Source organism: Phodopus roborovskii, unplaced genomic scaffold (assembly GCF_943737965.1).
Source record: "Phodopus roborovskii unplaced genomic scaffold, PHOROB, whole genome shotgun sequence".
NCBI classification, from domain to species: Eukaryota; Metazoa; Chordata; class Mammalia; order Rodentia; family Cricetidae; genus Phodopus; species Phodopus roborovskii.
This window is the reverse complement of record NW_026126602.1, coordinates 5,373,456-5,398,260: the sequence shown is the minus strand read 5'-3', so window position 1 is coordinate 5,398,260 and position 24,805 is coordinate 5,373,456. Positions and strand designations below refer to the sequence as shown.

Genomic DNA, 24,805 nt, shown 5'->3' with positions numbered 1-24,805 from the left:
GTTGTCTGTGAATACAGACATTTATGCCCAAGTACTTTTCTATTTGCTGTACTCAAAATTTTACACAAAAGATCAACAGCTTCTGCTTCTACTTAAGTTAGGCATGGTGGTGCTTGTCTGTCATCCAAACAAGCAGGAGGGCTGCAAGTTCAAGGCCAGTATGAGTTAGACAGCACCAGGCCAATTGAGCTACAAAGTGATGCCTTGCAGCCCCCCATCAAAAAAATAATGTAAATAAAAAGAACCAAGCAAATTCCCATGCCAATATAGAGTAGCCATCATTCTTTTTTATAGAACATTCAGTTCTAGAAACACCTAAAAGAGAAAAGGCTACTATAGAAAAACTCAATCCATATACAATAACTTCATATCAAAAATAAATACTGAACAGCAGGCTTATTTCAAAGTGTTGCCTTTTTAGATTTGGCATCTTAGAAGGAAAAGTGAACTCAATAACTATCTTCAGATAGTCAAACCTTTTCTTTCTATTTCTATGTCTATTTCCTAACCCTTTAAGTTTTTAAAACATTGGCTGTAATTAGTATTGGGATGTGCAATATGAAGTGAATAGAGGAAAATCCTTCCCAACCATAGAATTATTCAGACAGAGAAAGTATGCAGGCATTGTAAATGTTTTCAATTGAAAGCATTCCAAAGAAGTCCACAACCTTAGAAGTGATAGCCAGCAATTTCTTTTATTATTTTTTGAAAAATCTTTGACTATGTTTGAATCACTACTGAACCATCAAAACCATGCCCACGAAATTTAAGACTTTTGTTCAATTATATTGTAATAGTACTCATAGCACTTCAACACTTGTTGAATCTGGGTTGATTAGGTATACTCAAGTGAACCTTGGGGAGTAAATGATAAGCAGCTGCTTCTAAGATGGTTGTTCAAGGATTAACATTCAAAATCAAAAATAAGCATGAAATAGCCGGGCTTAAATTGTTGTCTATCACAATTAAGAATAACAGTTTCAAATAATTTCCTTCAAAAGGAGCTCCACTATTGCTGTATGCCTGCAAAACACAAGCTTACTTGAATTTTGAGAATAAAGTGGACCTCCATTAACATGAGGCTGAGCAGAGAATTGGGCAGTCACAGAGGGAGTTCGTCTATATCCACCAGAAGATGTCGAAGAAGTGGTAGAGTTGTGTCGAGAAATCTGCCTGGTCATTGTGCCATACTGGGAACCAGGAGCTGAGCCAGGGGCTGCTGAAAAGCATTAGTCAAAGGCAACCAACAAAGCATTATAAACACCCAGAGTAGCAGAACAAAAAGGTGGGGTAGGGATTCTTACTACTTTGTAAAGCACATAGAACAAAATAAAGGAAGATGACAATTGAACTAGCTCTACTTCTAAAGCTTATAAACAAGGGGAACAGCCAGTGTGAAGAGCTACAAAAGTGAACATGAAGCATTACTATTAAACCTTTGCAATAAGCACAGTCCCAAATGCTGTTTCACTAATACCACATGGAATCTGCATGTGTATTTTAGAAGGTTCCCTAAATAACACATAGCAACTATTCAGAACATTTACATTATACTGGTATAATAAGTAAACTAGAGATAATTTAAAATATAGTAAGGTGTATATGTGTAAGTTGTCTGCATTTTTTATAGGGAACTTGAGTAAGGATTTTGTAGCTACTGAATGTGGGGGTGTCCAAGAATCAATCATAAGAGCAAAGGACAACTACACAGAGCTTTTAACTTTCCCCAATAAAGTTAATATCACAGGTAGTCTGAGATAAAAGCTGTTAGCTATGGGTCATTCATAACTGCTTCATAAACAGCTTCCTTCCCACGGCCAACAGTTTCAGAATTTGATTCAAAATTCTATCTGGCTAAATAACCTAGGTTAAGTGATAAAATATAAACTGTCAGTCAAGTATATTTGTCTGAATTTTATAACAACTGTTAATAATTACTGTTATTAAATATTTAAGTTATATTTAGGTGCTAATCTTAGCACCACTAAAAAAATATTACTTGTTACAAATGAACACTGCTAAATGCAGTTCCCGAATTTCCCTAAGATAACTGTTCTTAAGCTTCAGCAGTGATGAAAATCTCCCTTGGAAGGTTTGTTGTAATGTTGATTTCTGGGTCCCATCTTCAGAGATTTTTAACTAAGTTGGTTTTGTTTACGATAGGGGTCTGAAAACTGACATTTCTATCTAGTTCCTCCATGTTGACAACTGGTTGAGCCCACTAGTCTAAAAGTCAATGCTCTAAGTAAGTGGTTTGTAAATGTGTTTTGCCTTTGTGTCCACTCTTAAAATTTAAAATATCAGAGGTCCCCTAAAAGCTGTCTTTGGCGTGGTTTATAACTACATAGAACAACTGTATTTGAATTCAAAGCGACATAGCTGTAAGAAGCATTAATATGCAAATGAGCCCCATGGCATTAGCTGTCAAAGCAATGACTTCATGAAGCCTCTAGAAAAACAACTCTTAACAGAATGAAAAAGATAAACAATGAATAAAGCTTTGACCTCAAAAATCTATGCAGAACTAGTACTTTGAGAAATGGTACTCTGAGGTCAATATCAAGAACTGAAACTAATAAATTGAAGTGGATGCTGGTTTAATATGATCAGGTAACAACAGAGTTTTGTGAAGTGAGAACATCAACAAATAAACTCCACCAGAAATGTCTGTACATCCCCATCAAGACTGCCACATAGAGACATCTACATTTTTACTTATCCAGTGAACATAATAATAGCAACTCATTGTGGCTTCAATGATCATCTTCCAGTTATGTAGGCTGAAAACATTTTGCTTTCACTAAGATTTAGTTTCAATGCTATTTCCAGGCATGTTTTTGTGTTATCTCCTTCCCTCTCCCTTCTCTTTTTCTTCAGTATATGTAAATGTTAAAAAAAAAAAAGGGGGGGGTGTCAGTTTATTTCACATAAATTGAAATTCAGTTCTCATAAAGGACACATTATTCCTATACAGATTATTATGTACTTCTAAAACTGTTGTTGTAGAATATTAACAAGGTACATTTCATTCATTTATGCTGTGGAATATTTATTTAATGATACAAAGATGTGTTACATTCTTTGGTGCTGCATTCTTTTATGTTCCATTTGTTTAATTCTGTAAAGCTGTGTTACTTTGCCTGTCTAAAATACCTGATTGGTCCAATAAACAGCTGAATGGCCAATACCTAGACATGAGAAATAGGCAGGGCTGGCAGGCAGAGAGAATAAATAGAAGGAGAAAGAATAATGGGGGACTGAGAGAAGGAGAGAGGGTGCCAGGGGTCAACCACACAGCAAGCTACAAAATAAGAACAAAGATAAATAGAATAGAGGAAAGTAAAATGTCCAGAGGTAAAAGGTAGAAGAGAAACGAGTTAATTTAAGTTAGAAAAGCTAGCTAGAATCAAGCCAAGTTAAGGCTGGGCATTCGTAAGTAAGAATAAGTCTCTGTAATTTATTTGGGAGCTGGGTGGCGGGCCCCCAAAAGAGTGAAAGAGCAAAGAGTAAATAAAAAACCAACTATAGCATACAGAATTCTTCATAACTCAATCTAGTCCTTCCCAACAAGAAAACAATTTGAATAAATTCTATTAAGAAAATTATTTCATATCATCCTCAGCTATCTCTTAAAACCTAGGCTGCATCAAAATTTTTCAGGTTATGATCCAAAAGATAGTATCAGGACAACCCCTGTATTTTCTTTTCCATGTTTCACTTCCTGTCTCCAACTTTGCCCCAGGTCTCTGATTGCCCGAAGACAAGACAGAGTTCCAAATATGTCTCATGCACTGAAAGGACATTAGTGACATTGTTTGTTGATTTAAAATAATTTAGAACATTATCTTCTAGTTTTCCCTCATCTAAATAAATAACAAAAACCCCATTAATTTGGTTATAAACCATACACAGGACCATTTTGTATTGCAGAAAAGAGCAATGTTAAGTTTGAAAGTCTTTCACCAGAAGACTGGTATCAATTAGATTTAATTCTTTAACTTTTAACATTATCATCTACAATCTAGTAACTGTAACAACTGGAAATCTTTTGGCTACAGGAGCTTATTGCAAATATACACAGTGTCATCTAACAGCTCCACAATGCCTGTGCAGCCTCACCCTCCGCACTGCCGAGTGGGAGAAAAGCAGGGGCCCAGAGGGAATCAAGACAGAAATGTTTTCCAAGAAAACAGTTTATGATTTCAGCCAGAATGTAAGAAAACAAAATTAAGCATTCCAAAATGGCAGGGAAATACAACATACTGGAAAGAAGACAAACAGAAAAAGAAACATCTATGTGCAAAAAACGTTCAAATGAGTAAGAATTCTACTAGATAAAATTGGAGTTTGTAAATGCAGTGACCACAAAATGAGCCTGTGTTTATAACCAGATCATTCTCCAACAACGTATTTGAGAAGCTAAGACTATTTTCCTCTAATGTTTTTTTCATTGTACTTTATCTTTCAAACGTATGTGTTTTAATACTATAAAATCTTCCTTTCTGGACAGCCTGAACACAGAAATAACCTATCTCAAAAGAGTCTGCATTTCACTGACTAAATTCCAAAGAGTTAAGTGAATGTTCTCCCAGAATACCTTAAATTTATAAACTTCCTAACAAGGTAAAGTAAGTTTTCCTATTTTTAAATCTCATCTTATAGTCACTGCATTTCACTGAAATAGGCATTGAATACCATATATAAATAGGAAAGTCACAAATACACTAGTTTAGCAATACTGACCTTCTACCTTCTAAATGAAGTATACAGTACTGATTTGCTTTTGAAATAATAAGCATCAATCTTAACTATTTACAAAGACAAGTATAACTAAAAGCAAAATGGCTAAAAACTGACCTAACCATTTCTCTGTATGATATACATATAGCTGATAAAACCCCAATAACTTTGCGAAAAATAATCTAAAAAATATACTTGTTATTAGCCTTTATTATAGCTATAGCCACAATTCAATAATTACTTTTTATCCAATATGAATCAATTATTTTAGCTTCACTTATGAAGGTAACAAATGTCACATACCACCCCTGATAGTACTAGCCAGCATACCTGGGCCAGCAGTCGGAGGTGAAGGCGTAGGCACAGCGATAGGAATGCCAATACTACTGCTCCCGCTGTTTTCTCGACTTCCGCTTCCTCCACTACTTCCACTACAAAGAAGAGAAGCATTTGAAAAATCGTTTCTAAAAACTGACTTAAGAAAAGTTGATCATAAACTGGGGATATTAAACATTCATTTCAATTTGGTTATAAACCTTTACCCTAATACTTAAAACTGTTCTAGTGTTTCACTGTTCTTCTAAAATCCTGAAACCAAATGTAACAGTACTCAAAACACTACCTGCCCTTTAATCCCAGCACTTTGAAGGCAGAAGCAGCTGAATCTTTGTGAGTTCAAGGTCAGTCTTTGTGAGTTCAAGGTCAGTCAGGGCTACGTAATGAGACCTTGTCTTAATAATGTAATAATAATCTTTAAGAAATGTATGAGTATTAAAACCTCACAGTACAATGAGTTGCAAGTGTCTATTTAAACCCTGATGTGGTTAACAATAAAGAGCCTGTTGTGGTAGCACACACAGCTTTCATCATTAGCTACAGCTAGAGGCTCTAGGTCTGAAGGCACCTGGAGTGAGTACATAGTGAGGCTCTTATCTCCCTTCTTCCTCAGAAAAGAACAGTGAACAAAACTCAATAGCAGAACATAAGAACACAAACTCAAAAATCAGTGTGACAGATACAAAAAAAAAAAAAAAAAAAAAAAAAAAAAAAAAATGTACAGGACACTGGAAATGAAAACCAGTATTAAATTCTCTACCCATAGGAAAGTGAAACAGGCATGGTGGTACACACCTATAATAACTTGCATCCAGGAGGCTGATGAACAAGTATTACAACTTCTAAGTCAGTCTGAACTATACAGGAAAGCCATGTTTCCAAAACACAAACAAGTAGGGCTGGGCAAATGAATGCACACCTTTAGACCCAGTACTGGGAAGGCAAAGGCAGGAGGATCTCTATGAGTTTGAGGCCTGGTCTACAAAGCAAGTTCCAGGCCAGCAAGGGCTACATAGTGACACCTTTCTCAGAAGCAAGCAAACAAAACAAAACAAAACAAAGCATAACATAACATAACATAATATAATATATAAAAGCAAATTTAAGAAAAATTCCAAAGGTAGGGGAAGTGTTCTGTTCTTGTTCTTACAGGAAAACAGAAAACCTATCATCAAACAGCCAAAAGACACTGAACATGTAGGTACCTACAGAAGAGAAGACAGCTCTTCAGAAACAATCACTTAATGAAGCAGAATCTGATATATGGTAAAAAAATATTTAATTGTAGTAAACTATTTCTATACAGCAATCTTTTTCTCTCTACTATCTAGTATTCCTGAAGTCCCAATTCATGTAAACCAATGCTGGCTTTGGAGTTGGAGTTGGCTTTCCTTCTCTAAATTCAAGCATGTTGTTAACATTAAATTCATGGTTTCTGCCTTAAATCAAAAAGCCAATTGGTATAAGGCAGAAGAAAACAAAATCTGGGGACTCATTTCTTATACGCAATTTTCTCTCTGAAATCCTAATTTTCTCACATATGTTTTAATGCTTATTGTCTTTCTCTAATGCATACCTTAAAACTTGAAAATTTTACTTTAATATTGATGTGTAACTTTTCCACAAGGAATAATGATTCCGAACTCTCCGGAAAGAAGATGGGGCCCCACATCATCGTTTCCACTTGACTCAACCTGATGCATCTGAACTACAAACATCACCCTAAAACTGGTTTGAGACTGTTTTGCTCGAGACAACTCATGACTAGCTAGCTGTAATGGTGCACCTTCTTATTACACCCTGGCCAGAGTTTCAAATTGAACTACAGTCAAGCATTTTCTGCCACACAGTGACTAGCTACATATGTCACAGCCAGTTCTGTTGAGAAATTTGGTTGCTAAAAGTTTTCTTCCTACAGGATCCATTGGAGCAATCATCGTCCCATTTCAGCAGGAAGTAACCTTAAGATAACAACGCCCCCTTTCCCTACCCTTGGAATTTTGGAATAATAGTCATCTTCTTTGGATTGGTTTTAGTTATTTAGGGTTGGGTATGGAAGGTGATGCTTACACTCGGGTTTATCTTTTAGACAGGAATAGGGAATTGTTGGGAAAGGTATGGTTTAGATGGGATATAGGTAGATTAGCCTATTTTCTTGTGAATTTGAGTAAGAGTGAGATAGTATTTTACAGCTTACATTGTTATATATTATATATGGTAAGCTATGTAAAATTAAGTTTATATTTTGTTATATTGTGTGAAATCTTTCCAATTATGATGTTTTATGCACATTATTTTTACTATATTCTATGTATGTATACTTTTCTTGTATTCAAAATATTTTATATATTGATACAATTTGGGATATTTATCATGTTGCCCTTTATAGTTCTACCTCTTGTCTTAACATTTCTACCTCTATTTTAGGGATTTATATGTATGTATATGTATATAGTTACATTGTTTAAGTATTTGTTCCTGCCTTACTCAGGGAAGTTTTAATCAGTTTTTTAGCTAAGTTCCTGAAGATACAGGTTATCTTCACTCATGTTTCCTGTACCTATGAGATTAGTCAGATATAGATGCTTAATCTTCAATCATAGACATGCAGAACATGGCATTTAAATGTTTTAATATTAGTACTCCATTGACATGAGACACTGTTGCTCCTGACAGCACCGTGCACTTTCCCGAAAATATGTTGGACACTGTTGTTGTTCCTGCTGGAGTTCATTCTCGCCTCAGCTAATGGCCTCTTGGGCAAAGAACTGCCCCCACCTTGACCACTGATTTGGACATGCAGTCCTATGTGCTTGCAGGAGACAAATATAGAAGGCTGCTGGACCTTGCCAAGTCAGGGTAAGACAGCCATTCTACCTCCCTGCTGTTGTTGTGGTTTGTCAAGTTTTCTTGGCCTTGGCCAATACTGGGTGTACCAACGTTGCTGTGAGAACTAGGGTGACTGTCCAGGTAGCTTGCTGTTTCTGTCCTTGCTGCACCTTTTGGAAGTTGCCCATCCGCACTTCCTGTCTACACTAGTATCGTTATTTTCCTTCTCAGGTCTTGATGAAGTTGAAGATTAAACTATCACAACAATTATTCTCTCTTCCTAGTTAGATATATTAGGTACTAGACTTACGCTTTCTAGCTTAGGACAACTCTATTGTAAACTCCATTATGCCTTCACCCTAGGACTAGATATGTAGGTCATTTTGTTCTCGATTTTCCTTTTAATAATAACACTTGTTATTCACTGTTTTATATATAGTTTTGTATTAAGCCTAAATCTTTTCTTTAGACTAAAAGGGGAATTGTAGTGAGATAGTCCTTCTGTGGCACTGACCACACCCATTGGGGGGGGTGGAGCCATGGGCAGAAGTGACCAGTGGAAGGAGGTCTGAGGAAGAGCCGGGGAACACTCTCTTGCTGGCGGGACTCAGACAGGAGAGCATCTGGTGGAATTTCCTGGTGTTCATCTGCCTAGGTTGTAAGTTATTTCTCCCTGAATAAACATCTATTCGGCCTATTTGTTTATCCTGATCCTTATTTAACAGCAATAGGGTAGTGATAAGGAATTTTCTGAAAAATGAGTGTGGTGGTTTGAATAAGAATGGGCCCAAAGGCCCACATATTTGATTGCTTAGTCATCAGGGAGTAGCACTACTTGAAAAGGGTTAAAAGGGCTTTGTTGGAGTAGGAGTAACCTACTGGAGTGTGTCTGTCACTGGGAGTAGACTCTGAGGTTTCCAAAGCCCATGCCAAACCCAGTATCTCTTTCTTCCTATGGATCGGAATACAGAACTTTCAGATCCTTCTCCAGCACGTCTGCCTGCGTGTTGCCATGCTTCCTGCCATGATGATAATGAACTAAACCTCTAAAACTTTGAGCAAGCCTCAATTAAATGCTTTCCTTTACAAGAGTTCCCATTGTCAAGGCATCTCTTCACAGCAATAGAACAAGGAGTAAGTCAATGAGCCTGACACAGCAACAACCGAACAAAGAGCCAAGAGTTTGTCCTTCTAGCTGACACTAATTACTGTCTAGCACACCTGCCCCTCAATATGTTGCCTAGGCTAGTTTCAAACTTCTGATCTCAAAGGATCCTCCAGCTACTGAATTCCAAATGCACACCACAGTACCTGGCTCATACTGTGTTTTGAAAGCAATATTGTTTGCTCAGTATGCCCACAAACTCAACAAGGCAAAGATTTATGGTGCCTGGGTAAAAGATTATTATATTCTCCAATATGATCAATTTATAATTAGATTATTGCATTGTAATAAAATGTATAAAAATTCAGTGATAGAACAAACTAGCTTAAATATGAAATTTTCAATTCATTCAAGGCAGTAACTCAATACTCAGCTTTGTGTCACACCTAGAAACATATGTACCCTTAAAGCAATTCTACAATTCCTACTTCAGTGTTTGTGCAACACAGGATCAAATCCAGAACTTCCTGTATGTTAGACAAACACTATGCCAACTTAACTACACCTTTAGCTTCTAAAAGCACTCTTTATTTTTAATCCCAATACATCTGTCAAAAAGAGGAAATATATCCTACTAATAATATGCATAAATGAAAACAATCTCAAAAGAAAAACTGAATTTGATAAGATCAGAAACATGAAGAATGCCCTCACCTTCACAATCACTATTAGCTTTAAAGCAGTACATCATTTTGTATGCTGTATCTTTAAACTTCATCACACACCAGTCAGCAGCATACATTCCAAGTTCAAAAGTTCACACAGAAGGCTTACCTATGTGTCCTTGGTCTCTGATTTAAAGAAGCTGTTCTGCCTGGACTATGCTGGCTTCCAAGCCTTGCAGGACTAGTCATGTAGTCATTAGGAACTGTTGGAGGCTTAACAGGTTCTAGCGTTTTGTAAGGGGTATTCCGTCTAAAAGAGAATGGAAAAATGGATAATGAATGAGAGAGACAAAATAACAACCCTCCCAAATCTGTAATAATATCTGAATTATCTATAACAATTTTTTGCCAATTTTAATTTTAAAAATGTTAAAGCTGGCAAGATGGCTCAGACAATAAAGGTGCTTGTCTCCCAAGCCTAGAGTCATTAGTTCAATCCCTAGAACTCACTGATTTACACATGGGGAAGGGTGTGTGCACATGGGAAGATACTTGTCAACCAAGCCTAGAGACCTTTGTTCAATCCTTAAAACCCATCAATTTACACATGGGGGCGCCTGCACATGGGGACACACATACACACTCTACAACGTTGTCCTCTGACATCTAAAGTGTATGGCATGAGCTACACATATACACACTCTCTAATGACAAACAAAAAAAAAATTAATAGTAATTTAAACAAAAACTTTAATTGTGACATACAAATTTTGCTGTTTTAACATAAAAAATTAAAATGTGTTGCTCTTTCTTGGGAAAATTATTTGAAATGGTCATTTAAAGTTCTAACATCACTAAAAATAATGGTTACACTCTTTTTAATGCTTAATAACTTATATTATTAAAATACATTATACCCAGCTTAGTCACTCATAAGCCTTTCTGCAGAAGAGAAAAAGAAAAAAGAAAAAAGAACAACCATAAAAAAGAAAGTTGGCTACTAACTGATCCCCTCCACAAAAGCAAGAAATCTAATACAGTATTTTCTAAGTAACTAATCCTTCATAAACATCTTAGAAAATATTGATACAATTAGTACCACCAACAGGGGACCAGAAGTTACCACTATTTTTCCCAGCTTTCCCAAAAGCTACTACTGTGGTTCAAAGGGGCCTGTGACTAGCTGATGCACTGAGCCACTTGAGTAGAGTGTAAGGCATGGACCAGAAGAAGCAGAAGATGGAGACTAAGGCAAACCACACAAAGCACACCACTTACTCAAAATGCCATAAATGATGCACGCCTTTAATTCCAGCACTCAGGAGACAAAGGCAGGAGGATCTCTGTGAGCCTGGTCTACAGAGTTCAGGACAGCCAAGACTACACAGAGAATCCCTGTCCCAGGAGGGGGAAAAAAATGCCACAAATACATGTGAAGGCACTGTAAGAAACTCTGGACAATCCATTGACAATAACAAGCAAAGCAGATTTATATTTTTTTAAATGCACAAACAAAATATGATACTCATTTACACATATACAACAGATTATTAATATCTGGCATGGCAGCACCCATAATCCCAAAGCTAAGATGGTAAAGACAGACAATCTAGCTAACTTACTATCTACCCAATCTAGCCTCATTGGTGAGCTTTCAGGCTGGTAAGAGATCCTATCCTATCTTTAAGGAGGTGGACAACTTTCCTGAGGGTAAAACCTGAGGTTGTCCTCTCTCCCCTTATTCCCCCACCCCCATCCCACCCCCCACAGGTTGTAAAGAAGGCAGATTCATTTTGGATTCTGTTTAGGTAAGGAAGAATCAACATCAGTCTGAGCTAGCAAGATGGTTCAGAAGGTGCCAGTACCCTGCCAAGCTGACACCCAGAGGACCTCACAAGCTGCTTTCTGACCTCCCACACATGTACACATACACACACTCACAAAATAAATGAATATAAAGGGTAGTACCACAAAAGAAAACACAAAACAAGGAAACATGCACTTAGGTCTCAGGAATTCTTTGTAGAATGCATTTGAATTCATACCCCAAAGTCCCTCGGCCTGACACAGGAGGGCTTGGTGGTTTCTGCGTGGGAGGATTTGTTCTCGACAATGTGCCAGTTCTTGCAGGCTGGTTATTTCCGTGCTAAAATGTGGAAAGGAAGATTTTATTTTTGTATCAACTTGTTCTCTTGATGTTTTAACATGATGTCTTTTCCTTAATATCAAAATGTGAAGTAAGGATTCCCAGACAGTACTAATACAGTTTGGTATTACATTTTAAAAGTTCAAAAGCCACCTGCATTCAGTTCTTCTATCATTTTGGGCTATCTATATCAATTTATGCAAATACAGGTGAGACTACTAGATATTATATTTTGTTAGACATATTCACTGATATCAATCTTATCTGTATTTAAGAATCAGAATTATTAAAATGCTTAAATAAACACTTATATGTGCATAAATGTAAACCATAAAGCTATAAATCCGCTAAAATACCCATCTCAAATATAATATTTATCCTAGTAATTCAGCAACAAAAGTATATATGAAGTCTGGGAAACCTAACTCAATGGAAGCAAAGCAACTGTAAAAATATGAGCAAAGCAGTAACTGTTAGCAAGATTAATGTTCCTAAAGTGCAAACGTCAATATATCTTGGATATATTAACACAGCCAAGCTAAATGCTGATTTGACTAAATTTGAGCATATTTAATCTATGTAAATCCTACAGAAAAAGCAGACAAACATAAGTTTTCACATTTTAGTGGCTCTGCAGCCTCTGTCAACATAGAGGAAGTACTGTGGATCAAATGATAAGTAATTGTCTTACCTTGGCTTTTAGCCACTTTATGTTGGCAAAAACAAAAAAGAGGGGAAAAAGTAGAAATTAATTCTAGGTAAGTTGTATCTGACAGGACAGGTTGACATTTACACTACTGAATTTATGCTAACAAGGTTTATCCAGCCATATTTAAAATATACTGCAAAAGTATCTATAGGAACAAGGGAAATAAATGTTTGTTACACTTATTTTCCAGCAGCACGGGGAATTGAACTCAGGGATGCACATGTTAGAAGAACACTCTTCCAGTGAGCTACATCCAGCCACCAAGTTTTCCAGACTGGCCATGAACTGACTTTGTGACCCAAGCAAAACTTGAGTTTATGATTCTCTTGCTTCAGCCTTCCAGCTAGCTGGAATGGCAGCCTTCTGTCATCAGATCTAACTTACATGTACTTTTAAAAAGAAGTAACTTTCTAAGGAAACTACTAACTAAGTCAATTTCAAGCAGGCCTCAAAATTTCTTAGGTCAGCATTTAACCCATGCATCTAATCCAACTGAATTACAGATGACAGGAGCTGGAACAGCATCTCAGCGGTTAAAAGTATGTAATGACTTCTGCAGGTGACAGTATGCAGTACCCACATGAAGCATTGCATGTCTGCCTGTAATTCCAGTAAGAAGGGGTCAAATACCCTCGCCTGGCCTCCACAGGCACGGCACTCATATGCACACGCACCCCTATACACCCATATAATTGAAAATAAAAATGTTTTTAATTTGACTTAAATAAACTACAATGATACAGAAGGTATAAATCTACTTTTAATTATCAGTATATAGACTTTACTGGATAACGAATGCCCAAGTCATTAATTGAGTGGTGTTATAGTGCTATAAAAATATAAACCTTAAACACTAAAATTTGAAATCACAGTTTAAAGATGGGCATAGCTAGCTCAAAAGTAGTTTAATATATGGAAGTATCTAAATTAAATCCTTAATACCACAAAAAATATAAAGTAGATAAGTAATGAACATATGTTTAAACATTGCTCAGATATTAAGAGCACATACTGCACTTGAAGAGGGCTTGATGTGGAGGTGGGTATGGTGTCTTTAATCCCAGCTCTTGGGAAGCAGAGACAGATGTATCTCTGCATTCAAAGCCAGCCTGGTCTATGGAGTAAGTTCCAAACCAAACAGAGCTACATAGTAAGACTCTGTCTCAAAATAAAATAAATATAAAAACTCACAAGTTGTTTTCAAATCCAGAAAAGGATGTGGTGTAGCACACGTCAGTGTTTAAAAATGAAATCATGAAGTCCTGACTATAAAGCCTGGATATGTAGCTCGGTTGGCAGTTTCATGCAGCACCAGCAACACTGGGTTGGTTCACTCTCAGCATCACATAGCCCAGGTATGGTGGTATACTTCTGAAAACCCAGAATTTGGGAGGTTGGTGCAGCTACACAGCAAGTTTGAGGCCAGTTTGGGATACAAGAAACCCTACCTCAGAAACAAAAACAAAAATATGGGTGGTGTGTTATGAATAAGATAATATATGTGTATGTATAAAACTGACAAAGAATAAAAACAATACTTACAAACAAGAATTCAGAAATGAAATTATCTACTAGTAGCTTGCCCAAAACCTAACTGAAGAATAGTCTGGAAACTCATTTCTAGACTACATAAGTCTTGAGCAAATCCACACTACTAGGAAGCTATATGTTGCTATTGTTATTGAATGGTTCAGTCAAAATTCTAAATTAAAGATACTTTGATCATAAAGGTTACTTCTATGAGAGATGACCAGCTAACACACCTGAAACAATGTACACTACTCTATTGTGCCAAACCTTACACCACGCCATTCAGAAAAAAATCCTGTTTCTATAGTTTGTCTATGAAGTTTTGAGATTTCAATTTCTATCTCACAAGTATCTACCATTTTACAGATGGCCTTAAAGGCAATATTAATATAATCTTATGGAAGATTTTATATATATATATTCCTATTTATATCAACTGTGCTAGAACTTTGGTATTCCTCATTGTTTAAAATGGTATTTCTCACTGTCACCTGGGAACATAGTCTGGAACCCTATCTAATCATCACATCACATACCTAGATGTGAAATAACACATTTAATTAAGATTCTTGATAAGATATACTAGTACACTGAATTGTGTGTGTGTAGCATGTCTCATTATATAAAATTGTGCAAAAACATATTCTAAGTACACTATCACATCTTCATTCCTTTCAACTTAAAGAGTAAAGACAAAAACAAAAAAGCTCAGCATTTATATGTAATCTGTTTCAAAATGATGGAACAATAAAATTAAATGGGAAATGCAACTAAACAACTTACTTTCAACCTTTGTTCAAGCTCAGCTTCCTCTATTAAAGTTTATATATGTGAATGTGTTCCAAATGAGGAATGTCATAAACTTAATCTCTGACTCTTAAAGCTCAAAATACAACTGCTTGTAACTGACAATACTTAAATGTTCTCAAACCAAACTTAAACAAAATAAGACTTGTATTTCCTTAAGATCCCTCTTTCTGCAAACATTTAAATTTATGAATGAATAATTTCATGATTTATCTGGAATATGAAGTTAAAAGCAATAGAATTTTCTTTGAGTACACTGTATTTTTCTAGAAGTAATTGTTAAATGACAATGAGATCAATTCTTCTTTGAAGTAACTGATTCGCTCTCATTCATCTTAATAAAACTGAAGGTGTTTAAAAGCCACACCTCTACATAGATGTTAAAAAAGGTTAGTGTCTATACTGTTAAAAATAATAACATAAAACGAGATCAGGCATGTTCAGGATGAGTTGGTGGCTCACGCCTTTAATCCCAGCACTCAGGAGGCAGAGGCCGGTGGATCTCTGTGAATTCAAGGCCAGCCTGGTCTACAGAGATAGTTCCAGGACAGGCTCCAAAGCAATACAGAGAAACCCTGTCTCAAAAAAACAAAAGTAGTAGTAGTAGTAATAATAATAGTAAAATCAGAAGCAGTAGGCTAGAGATAGTTCAGCCATTAAGAGCTCTTGTTGCCCTTGTAGAAGCCCTATAGTTCAGTTCCCATCACATACATTCATAGTGGTTCACAACTGACTTTATCTCTGTCCTCTTCTGATCTCCAGAGGGACCAAACACATACACATATGCATGTGGTACACACAGTACACACACAATGATACATATGTGTGGCACACACATATGGTATACATACATACACACACACACACACACACACACACACACACAAAGGCAAAACAATAGACAAAAATAAATCTGAAATTTAAAAAGAACAAAAATTGAGAGACTATTAAAGCTGAATGACAGCCCTGGTGTTCTGAATTCCTACAAAGAAAACTAAAACTCAACTCCAAAACTGGCCAGAAACCACAGTTAACAACCTTAGAGACATTACCTTAGAAAACACCAATTAATTATAATCAATAAAATGGCTTTGTTTTGCTTCCTTGATCTTCACACAGACACTAAATATAAACTATAGACATTCCTCTATAAGTTACAAACTAATTTAGAAATCTGTTCATTGTCATGTTTACCAAAAATAATTCTAAATTTCTCTACTAAGTATTCAAGCCTTCCTTCCCCATGTTCACTTGGAAATGCAGTGCATGCTTACAAAATCATCGTCTTCTATTGTTCTCATGTGTATACTCTGGGAGGTTCTGCATGCTGGGTTTCTCCTATCGGTGTCTTACTATGTTTCCCAAAACTAGCCAGACTTACTTTAGTTGTTAAAGTCATAATAAAATTATAGGTACCATATACTTTTCAGTATGAAATGTAATAAATACATTAAAAGCTATTTATATGTGTATAGTCTATTTAAGAGAAGCCCAAGTATAGCATACAAAAATTCCAAAACACTAAAATTTGTATCACAAATAAGGTGGAATATTAATCTTCAGAGTATGAAAACCTTGGATATAAAATGTAGTAGTTACAAGAAGAATATTAATCTATTTAGATATGGTACTTATATATTTTTAAAAATATCCAAGCAGGAAGTTAAATGACAAAAAGCATCAAGAAACAGTACCAGGAGCCGGCAGATGGTGGTACACACCTTTAATGCCAGCACTCAGGAGGCAGAGGCAGGCAATCTCTGTGAGTTTGAGGCCAGCCTGGTCTGCAGAGCGAGTTCCAGGACAGGCTCCAAAGCTAACTAAAGACACTCTGTCTTTAAAAAAAAAAAAAGTAAACAAACAATATCAGATGTCATTTTCTTTAACAGAGAGCATAAACTTAACTCATTAAGAAATCAAACTGTATCTGGAAGATTTGAGGTCAGGGGAAAAATTATGATCAAAATACATTGTATGAAGACAATTAATTTAAAAAAAGAAAATTTGGAAAAGAAATATTATTATTTGTCTTTGGTTCATAATTCTCTTCCAATTTTATTATTTTCATTGTTGTTAATATTATTATTATTATTACAGAAGCTAGCAGGGTTTGTCTACACTTAGAGTGCTCATTTTAAAATAAATTTAATTCTTTCTGCCTCATAATTTCAGACTGCATATACTTTTATCATTAATGAATGCCCAAATTTCTTGGGAAATTTTTGAGCATCAAGGGGACTGGTTTGGTTGGTCGGGGTTTTTATTTGTTTGAAACAGTCTCACTGTATGGCCCATTTGACCCGAAACGCACTGTGCATACCAGACTGACCTTTAAGGTTGTGGTTGTCCTGTTCCTTCTTCCTCCTACTTATAGTATTATTTCTTCTAAGACAGGGCCTCCCCACATAACCTTGGGTCCCTGAAACTCACTCACTAGAGCAGGCTAGCCTTGAACTCAAAGATGCATCTGCCATACCCAACTCTGGTATTATTTCCAAATTACACATAACTCTATAATTATAAAAACTCTTACAGAAATCATAAAACCATGAAATTAAAGCAGTAATGAGACCAGAGGAAAAGTAATTGTGTATATGGATAGTTTGTATATACAGATAAATATGACATCTATCAGCTTCATACCGGTTTTACATATCAGACTAACCTCAAACTCACTATGTGAGCAAGGGTGATCTCGAGCTTCTAATTTCTACTGCTCCTGCCTCACTAGGCAAGTGCTGAAGACTGTAATACTGTACCACCACTGTGCTACAGGGGATCAAATCCAGGGTTGTGTTGATGCTAGGCAAACACATGCCAGTTTCTAAAATATACTGTTCTCACTGGCCACCCAACCCTTCTAAGTCTTGGTCTAAAACATATAGTTACCAAAGTAATGTGATTGTATTTTAAAAATATATACTTAAAAATGATTAGTAAAAATTGGAGATAATATACATCTTAGCATAATAAGCACTTTTTTAAAAAATTGTTTTTAATATTTGCTTTTCTTATTTTAGTGGGTAGAAAACCACATAGGTACACAAACATTTAAGAATAAAAGGCCAAATTATTTACAATTTATTTTATAAACCAATCATAATCTATGATTTAAAGAATGGTTTTTTCAAGTTGTGTTTAGATTTTTGTTGTTGTTTGTGGTACAAGTAACACAGCATTATGTGTGGAAGAAAGCAAGGGAAAACTTCTGGGAGTCTGTTTTCTCCTTCTACCATGAAGGGTCTAAGAATAGAACTCAGTTCAAAATGTTTGGTGTAAGTGCCATACCTGCTAAGCCATCTTAGCAGGCCAACTTTGTCAAGTTTTTAAGTTTTTCTGAATAGCGCCTATTCTGTGGATAAAATTCTACTCCAAGCTTAGTCACACAAGCAACTCATTAATTTTCTAGAGAGCTGTAGAGATGGCTCAGCAGTTAAGAGCACTTGTTGCAGAGGAACCAGTTTCACTTCCTAGCATCCACATGGTGGCTCACAGCTAACCGTAATTCATTTCCAGGGGATCTAGAGGATCCAATGCCTCATCTGACCCCTAAAGGCACCAGACATGCATGTAGTACACATACACATATACAGGAAAAACATTCATACACATATCTTTAAAAGAAATACTCTATAAAAATTATAATACTAAATGCTAGCTAAAGGGAATCTACCAAATAAGAAAATCCTATCACAATTACCATCCCAAATATTTATTGAAAATTCAAAATAACACACTTATGTAATACAAAATGCTTACCTTAACTCCATGGCCCACATCATCCAGAACTGTGTAGTCGATAGGTTTCCGAATATACCTGACAGGGCGCTCCATATTTGCAGGTGCTATTATTTTGTGAGTTCTTGACGTATTCTTATTTGTTGTCAAAATACCAATCTCTCTTCGAGCCACTTTTTCTTTATGAATATCCACAGTCTATATTTTAAATTTAAATAGAGCAAGAAAATATTATTGATATAGTAGATAATGCATATGCTGTCCATATGTATTGGACAATGGGACTGTCTCTTGTACTTATTTCCTATTAAGTATGTATTCTTTCAAAATTGGGTAAATTAATTTCCTTAAGGCTCAAATCAGGAAATACTTAATAGATTTTCTAAAGCAACTGTTGGAGGAAAACTGTCTCCTAGAAACCTAGAATGTGTGGAAGGAAGAGAGGATATCTGCCTGGTCATTTTTACTTTAACAACAACAAAAAAAAAAAAATCAGTGAATACAGTGCAATGATGTAAGCACTGTAGTGACACATGTAGATTATTTGAATTACTGTAAGTATGTGCAGAGCAAGAAAGTTGAAAAGGCTTCACTTAAAGGCTTTACAGATTGGCAGGCTTTAAAAGAGGCAAATACAGAAATTATTGAAGACAGAAAGAACTGCACATGGCAGACAACATGAAAGGGGAAAAAAAACTGTAAGAACAAAGGTTATAGTTATCAGCAAGCCTCTTACAAACCTATCTGGTTCAGTCTGCCTAGTAGGAGCCTATGAAACTGCTTTTAAAATAAAACATTTCTGGAGGAGCTGAGGTTATAAATCACTTGCCATCATGTACTAGTTCCTGAGTTCCACCTCAGCAAATAAAAACACACTTTCATTTAGTCATCAAAATTCACAAACTGGATAGTAGTCTGGGAAGAGCTCAGTGGTTGCCAATATAGACAAGGCTCTGGGTTTGATTCCTACCATTGAAAAGGAAATGATGACTTTTTATTTGAGACACTGTCTTTAGTTTGTATGTAGCCCTGCTGAGCCTGTAGCTTGCTATGCAGACCAGATTAGCCTCAAATTCACAGAGATCCGCCTGCCTCTACCTCTGCCTCCTGAGTGTTGGGATTAAAGGTATGAGCCAGCACAACTGGCCCACAATTCAGTATCTTCATATAAATATATAAGTATTCATGAGTTTAAAACTTTCTTTTTATAATGAGAAAACAATAACAAATTTAAACCAAGTGGCATGATCATGAGTAACTATTAGATATAAGATAATGTAAACATAAATGAATAAAGATAAGGAAGGCTCACCGCCCATTCTAAAATATCTAGCTCCCTAAAGTATGCCTTCATATTGTGTGTAGGGGGTCCAGTTTTGTATGGAGACATCCTGGTCTTTGCAGTCCCTTCATGGAACAATTCTAACAAATACTGGATGCTGGTTCTTTATTTCCTTCTTGAAACAGAGACACTCTATGAAGCTCTGGATGTTCTGAAACTCTTTTTAGACCAGGCAGGAACAAACAGAGATCCATCCAGCCCAATACACTGTTTCTTCTTGTTGGAACCATGAGTATTGTGTTCTTTGACTGTAGTGAGGTAGTCCTTCTGTAGCACTGACCACGCCCATTGGGGGGTGGAGCGATGGGCGGAGGTGACCTGAGGAAGGAGGTCGGAGGGGGCCAGGGAGGCGCTCTCTTTCTGGCGTGACTCGGACAGGAGAGGATCGGGTTGAATTTCCTGGTGTTCATCTGTCTAGGTTGTAAGTTATTTCTCCCTGAATAAACATCTATTCGGCCTATTTGTTTATCCTGACCCTTATTTACCACAATATCTGGTGTCAGAAGCGGGATTTACCTGGGTTTTGCCCCCCAGGCGGCAGAAGCCGCCCCCCCTCCCCCACCTTCCCCAACGGGCAGGGTTTAACCAGGTGGACTCACCACAGCTTTGGGACATTTGCCTCTTCCTTACTGCAAAGGAGATCTTTGCCGCTAAAGCAGACCTGAGAAGGCACTTACCGCTTAACATTTTTTGCCCATTTCCGCACGGGACTTTGCATTCGCGCAGAGCCTCTCGGCGGCACCCGCCCGGCGGCACCCGCCCGGCGGCACCCACCCGGCGGCACCCGCCCGGCGGCACCCGCCCGGCTTGCACGCGTTTCGTCTTGTGTTACAAGTAACTCCAAAAGTCCCCTTTAACAAAATTCTGCTTGCCATAGTTTGTTAAGAACTTTTTACAGGAACCGGGATCAGACGAGCCTGGGCGGCTAGGCGCTATTTGATGACACACCTCCAGGCGTAGCTACCACAAGCGGAGATATACAACTAAAAGCATCAAAGTTCCAGGACAGCAGAATTACACCTAAGGTAATTGTAACATCTTTTGCAATTTAAGCTGATATAAAATCTGAGATAAATTGTTCTATAACTATGGCAGATAATTTTACTATGCAGAACTTTAGGAATTATTTTACTTCATATGTAGAAGGGATTTTAGCAGAAGAAACTTATGACTGGACCAATATATACTTTTATTTTGTAATAGCAATGGGTTTCATCATTAACATGATATTCTTAAAGAAATGGTTTGAGATTACAGCAAACAATAAGGAACTTGTACAAACTATGGGAGACTTAGTAACAAAGATTCGAAACATTGAAAATGATAGAATTCAAAGCATAGAGACAAAGATTCGAAACATTGAAAATGATAGAATTCAAAGCATAGAGACAAGGATTCAAAACATTGAAAATGATGGAATTCAAAGCATAGAGACTAAGATTCGAAACATTGAAAATGATAGAATTCAAAGCATAGAAAATATAGAAAGAAAGATTCAGAATATTGAAGATGGCGTTGGCGAGCTGAAAGGTATAATTTGTTTAATGTCAGATACTTCAATAACCAGAACAGAAACAATGCAATGCATTAACAAACTAGCAGAAACAGCCCACTCCTGGTCGGAGGAAGCTACTAATAAGTTTAAAAAACTGGAACATCAGATAGAAAGACTAGATGACAGAATCTCTTCCATGTCTGAGGATAATGACAAGCTAGCAGATAGAACATTGTTTCTGGAAGGCAGTTTACACGCCATTCAGATAATATCTAAGGATGATAAGATTAAAAACATGGAATCATTTGTAGTTGGAGAAAGTAAGAAACTGACTGATACAATGAAGTCTCTAGAAAGTTATTTGATTCAAGAAGTTCAGACACTCAAAGAAACAATGGTGAATAGATTTCAGGCTTTAGAAGACCTTCAGTCTGATACATCAGAAGAAGAACTACAGGTAATAGGGCATGAAAAAGATTTAAAATTTTCCACACCATTTAGGGTCAGGGGAGCTTTCCCTGTATCTATTCATGAAAAGCCAGCAACGAAGAAACATCCAAAAGGTGTCGTTGCATATCAGTGGGAACCAATACGTATGAAAGATTTAAAAGGTATAAAGGAAGCAGTAGTCTCTTATGGCATGCATTCACCTTATGTGAAGCAATTAGTAGAATCATGGGCATGGAATAACAAGGTAACCCCTAAGGATTGGGATCAATTAATATCAGCTGTCCTTGAAAGCGCCTCTCAAATAGAATGGAGGGCTTTATGGAGAGAGGAAGCAAAAGCTCTTGAACTTCAGGGCTTAAAGAAAGGGTATAAAGCTCCCCAAGATAAAATTCTTGGTGAGGGTCTCTATGCTGACCCAGAAACCCAAGCTGCCTATGATGAACACATCTTGTCTCTATGCAGTACAGCAGCTTTGAATGCTTGGGATAAGGTTCATGAATTAGGAGAGAGGATAGAACCTTATACCAAGATAAAGCAAGGACCTAGAGAACGTTTTAGTATCTTTTTAGAAAGATTATCTAGGGCAGTACAATTAGAGATAGCAGACATAGATGCTAGGCGAATACTCATAGAATCTTTAGCTTATACGAATGCGAATCCTCAATGCAAACAGGTGCTTTGGCCTTTAAAAATGCGATCAGCACCCTTGGATGAATGGGTCCTATATACAGGCAACATTGAGTATAATGACAATAAGACTGAAGCATGGATAGGAGAAGCCATATCTAAAGGTCAGAGAAGATATCAAGATAACAGAGTTCCTTACTATGGTGACTTAGAAGCTTGGGTAGGAGAAGCCATCCCCAAAGGTTTGAAAAGATATCATAATGTCAGATGTTATAACTGTGGTAAGATAGGACATCTAAAAAGAAATTGTAGGCAAAGCTTCCCTAGAAGTAACACCCCCAGGAATGAATCAAACAGAAGGCCTCAGCCTTCTGGGTTATGTAGAAGGTGTGGCAAAGGCAGACACTGGACAAATGAGTGTAGATCGACCAGAGACAAGCAAGGAAACCCTTTACCATCGGGAAACTCCTTGGGGGCCTCTCGAAGGCCCCCACATCACAGGTGGTTCGAACATTCCCAGTCACAGTGGAAGACAATCTCCCACAGGACAATTAGAAAATTCTGTGCCTATTATAAAAACTCATACTGCTCTGGATGACGAACTAGTGACGGAAGTTGAATCAAACATGACAGAAGGAAATGAAAAACGTATATTTTGGCAAACTGCTATAAATAGTCATAGGCCTAGATTGATAGTTAAGATGAATAATAGACTGTTTGAGGGTCTGGTGGACACTGGAGCTGATGTAACTATCATATCTAATAAATCTTGGCCTCAAAGATGGCCCCTGCATGAGGTAAATGTTCAATTCTTAGGGATTGGAACCCTGGCTCAGGTAAAACAAAGCACGAGATGGATTGACTGTATAGGACCAGAAGGACAGAGAGGGAGGTTGAGACCATATGTGGCTGATGTAGTGATAAATTTATGGGGTCGTGATCTATTACAGCAATGGAATACACAGATTAACATTCCTCCTGTATTAGATAGGAACCATAGACGACCTCATGATTGTGGAAAGAATACTGTTAAGTACTATACAAGACAGAGACCAAATATCCAGGCAGTACAAAAACAAAATACAAATGCTGAACAAACAGAGGAACCAAAAGCCCTACCTTTAAAATGGCTAACAGAGGAACCTGTCTGGGTAGGACAATGGCCTATGACCTCTGAGAAGTTAGAAGCTTTAGAAAGCCTGGTTCAGGAACAGCTAAATGCTGGACATATTGAGGAATCAACCAGCCCTTGGAATTCTCCTGTATTTGTGATCAAAAAGAAATCTGGTAAATGGAGAATGCTTACAGACCTGAGAGCCATCAATAAAGTTATCCAGCCAATGGGCTCTCTACAGCCTGGAATGCCCTTGCCTTCTTTGATACCCAAAGAATGGCCTATTATAGTTATTGATTTAAAGGATTGCTTCTTCACTATACCTTTACAAGAACAAGACAAAGAGAAATTTGCCTTCACGGTACCTAATTATAACAATTCTCAACCGGTGAAGAGATATCAATGGAAGGTTTTGCCACAGGGAATGCTAAATAGCCCCACCCTGTGCCAATATTTCGTACAAAAGCCGTTAGAAATAATTCGTAAACAGTTTCCACAATCCATAATCTATCATTACATGGATGATATATTGTTAGCTGACTCTAAAGGAGAAATATTAGAAAAAATGTTTGAGAAAGTAAAGGAAGTTTTACCTCGCTGGGGATTACAAATTGCACCTGAAAAAATACAAAAAGGAGAGTCTATCAACTACTTAGGATATAAAATAGGTCTACAGAAAATTAGACCACAAAAAGTACAGATCAGAAGAGATCGCTACCAGACTCTTAATGATCTTCAAAAATTACTAGGAGAGATTTCTCAACTGCAAACCATAATTGGAGTAGAAGGGCATGATTTGAAAAACTTGAAAATGGCCCTAAAAGGAGATAAGGACTTGAATAGTCCACGAATACTATCAGCTGAAGCTGAGAAGGAATTAGAATGGGTAGAAAAGAGGATACTAGAAGCACATGTGGACCGTGTGGATCCAAACCTAGACTGTATTCTGGTTATATTACCATCTAGAGAATATCCTTCAGGGATTTTGATGCAGAGAGAAGATATCATATTAGAATGGATATTCCTACCACATAAACAGAATAAAAAACTGAAAACATATATAGAAAAGATCTCTGACTTGATTATAAAAGGTAAATTAAGACTTCGTCAGCTAATAGGAAGGGACCCAGCAGAAATTATAGTACCTTTAACTAATGAGGAAATTTCTTCCT

The 24,805-nt window shown here is 36.9% G+C and overlaps 1 protein-coding gene across 11 annotated transcripts in view; it reads right to left on the bottom strand.

Moving 5' to 3' along the window:
* The window catches only part of Abi1 (abl interactor 1), a 91,693-nt gene that overhangs the window by 12,210 nt on the left and 54,678 nt on the right, over window positions 1-24,805 (bottom strand). For 2 of the 11 annotated variants that reach the window (XM_051205727.1, XM_051205720.1), the window contains exons 3-8: window positions 18,627-18,803; window positions 12,513-12,527; window positions 11,721-11,821; window positions 9,845-9,985; window positions 5,071-5,171; window positions 1,043-1,219 (exon numbers count right to left, since the gene is read on the bottom strand). In XM_051205727.1, the coding sequence (XP_051061684.1) occupies window positions 1,043-1,219; window positions 5,071-5,171; window positions 9,845-9,985; window positions 11,721-11,821; window positions 12,513-12,527; window positions 18,627-18,803 (712 nt within the window). The remainder of the gene's footprint in view (window positions 1-1,042; window positions 1,220-5,070; window positions 5,172-9,844; window positions 9,986-11,720; window positions 11,822-12,512; window positions 12,528-18,626; window positions 18,804-24,805) is intronic. The other 9 variants (XM_051205728.1, XM_051205717.1, XM_051205723.1 and 6 more) reach the window with 5 other exon arrangements.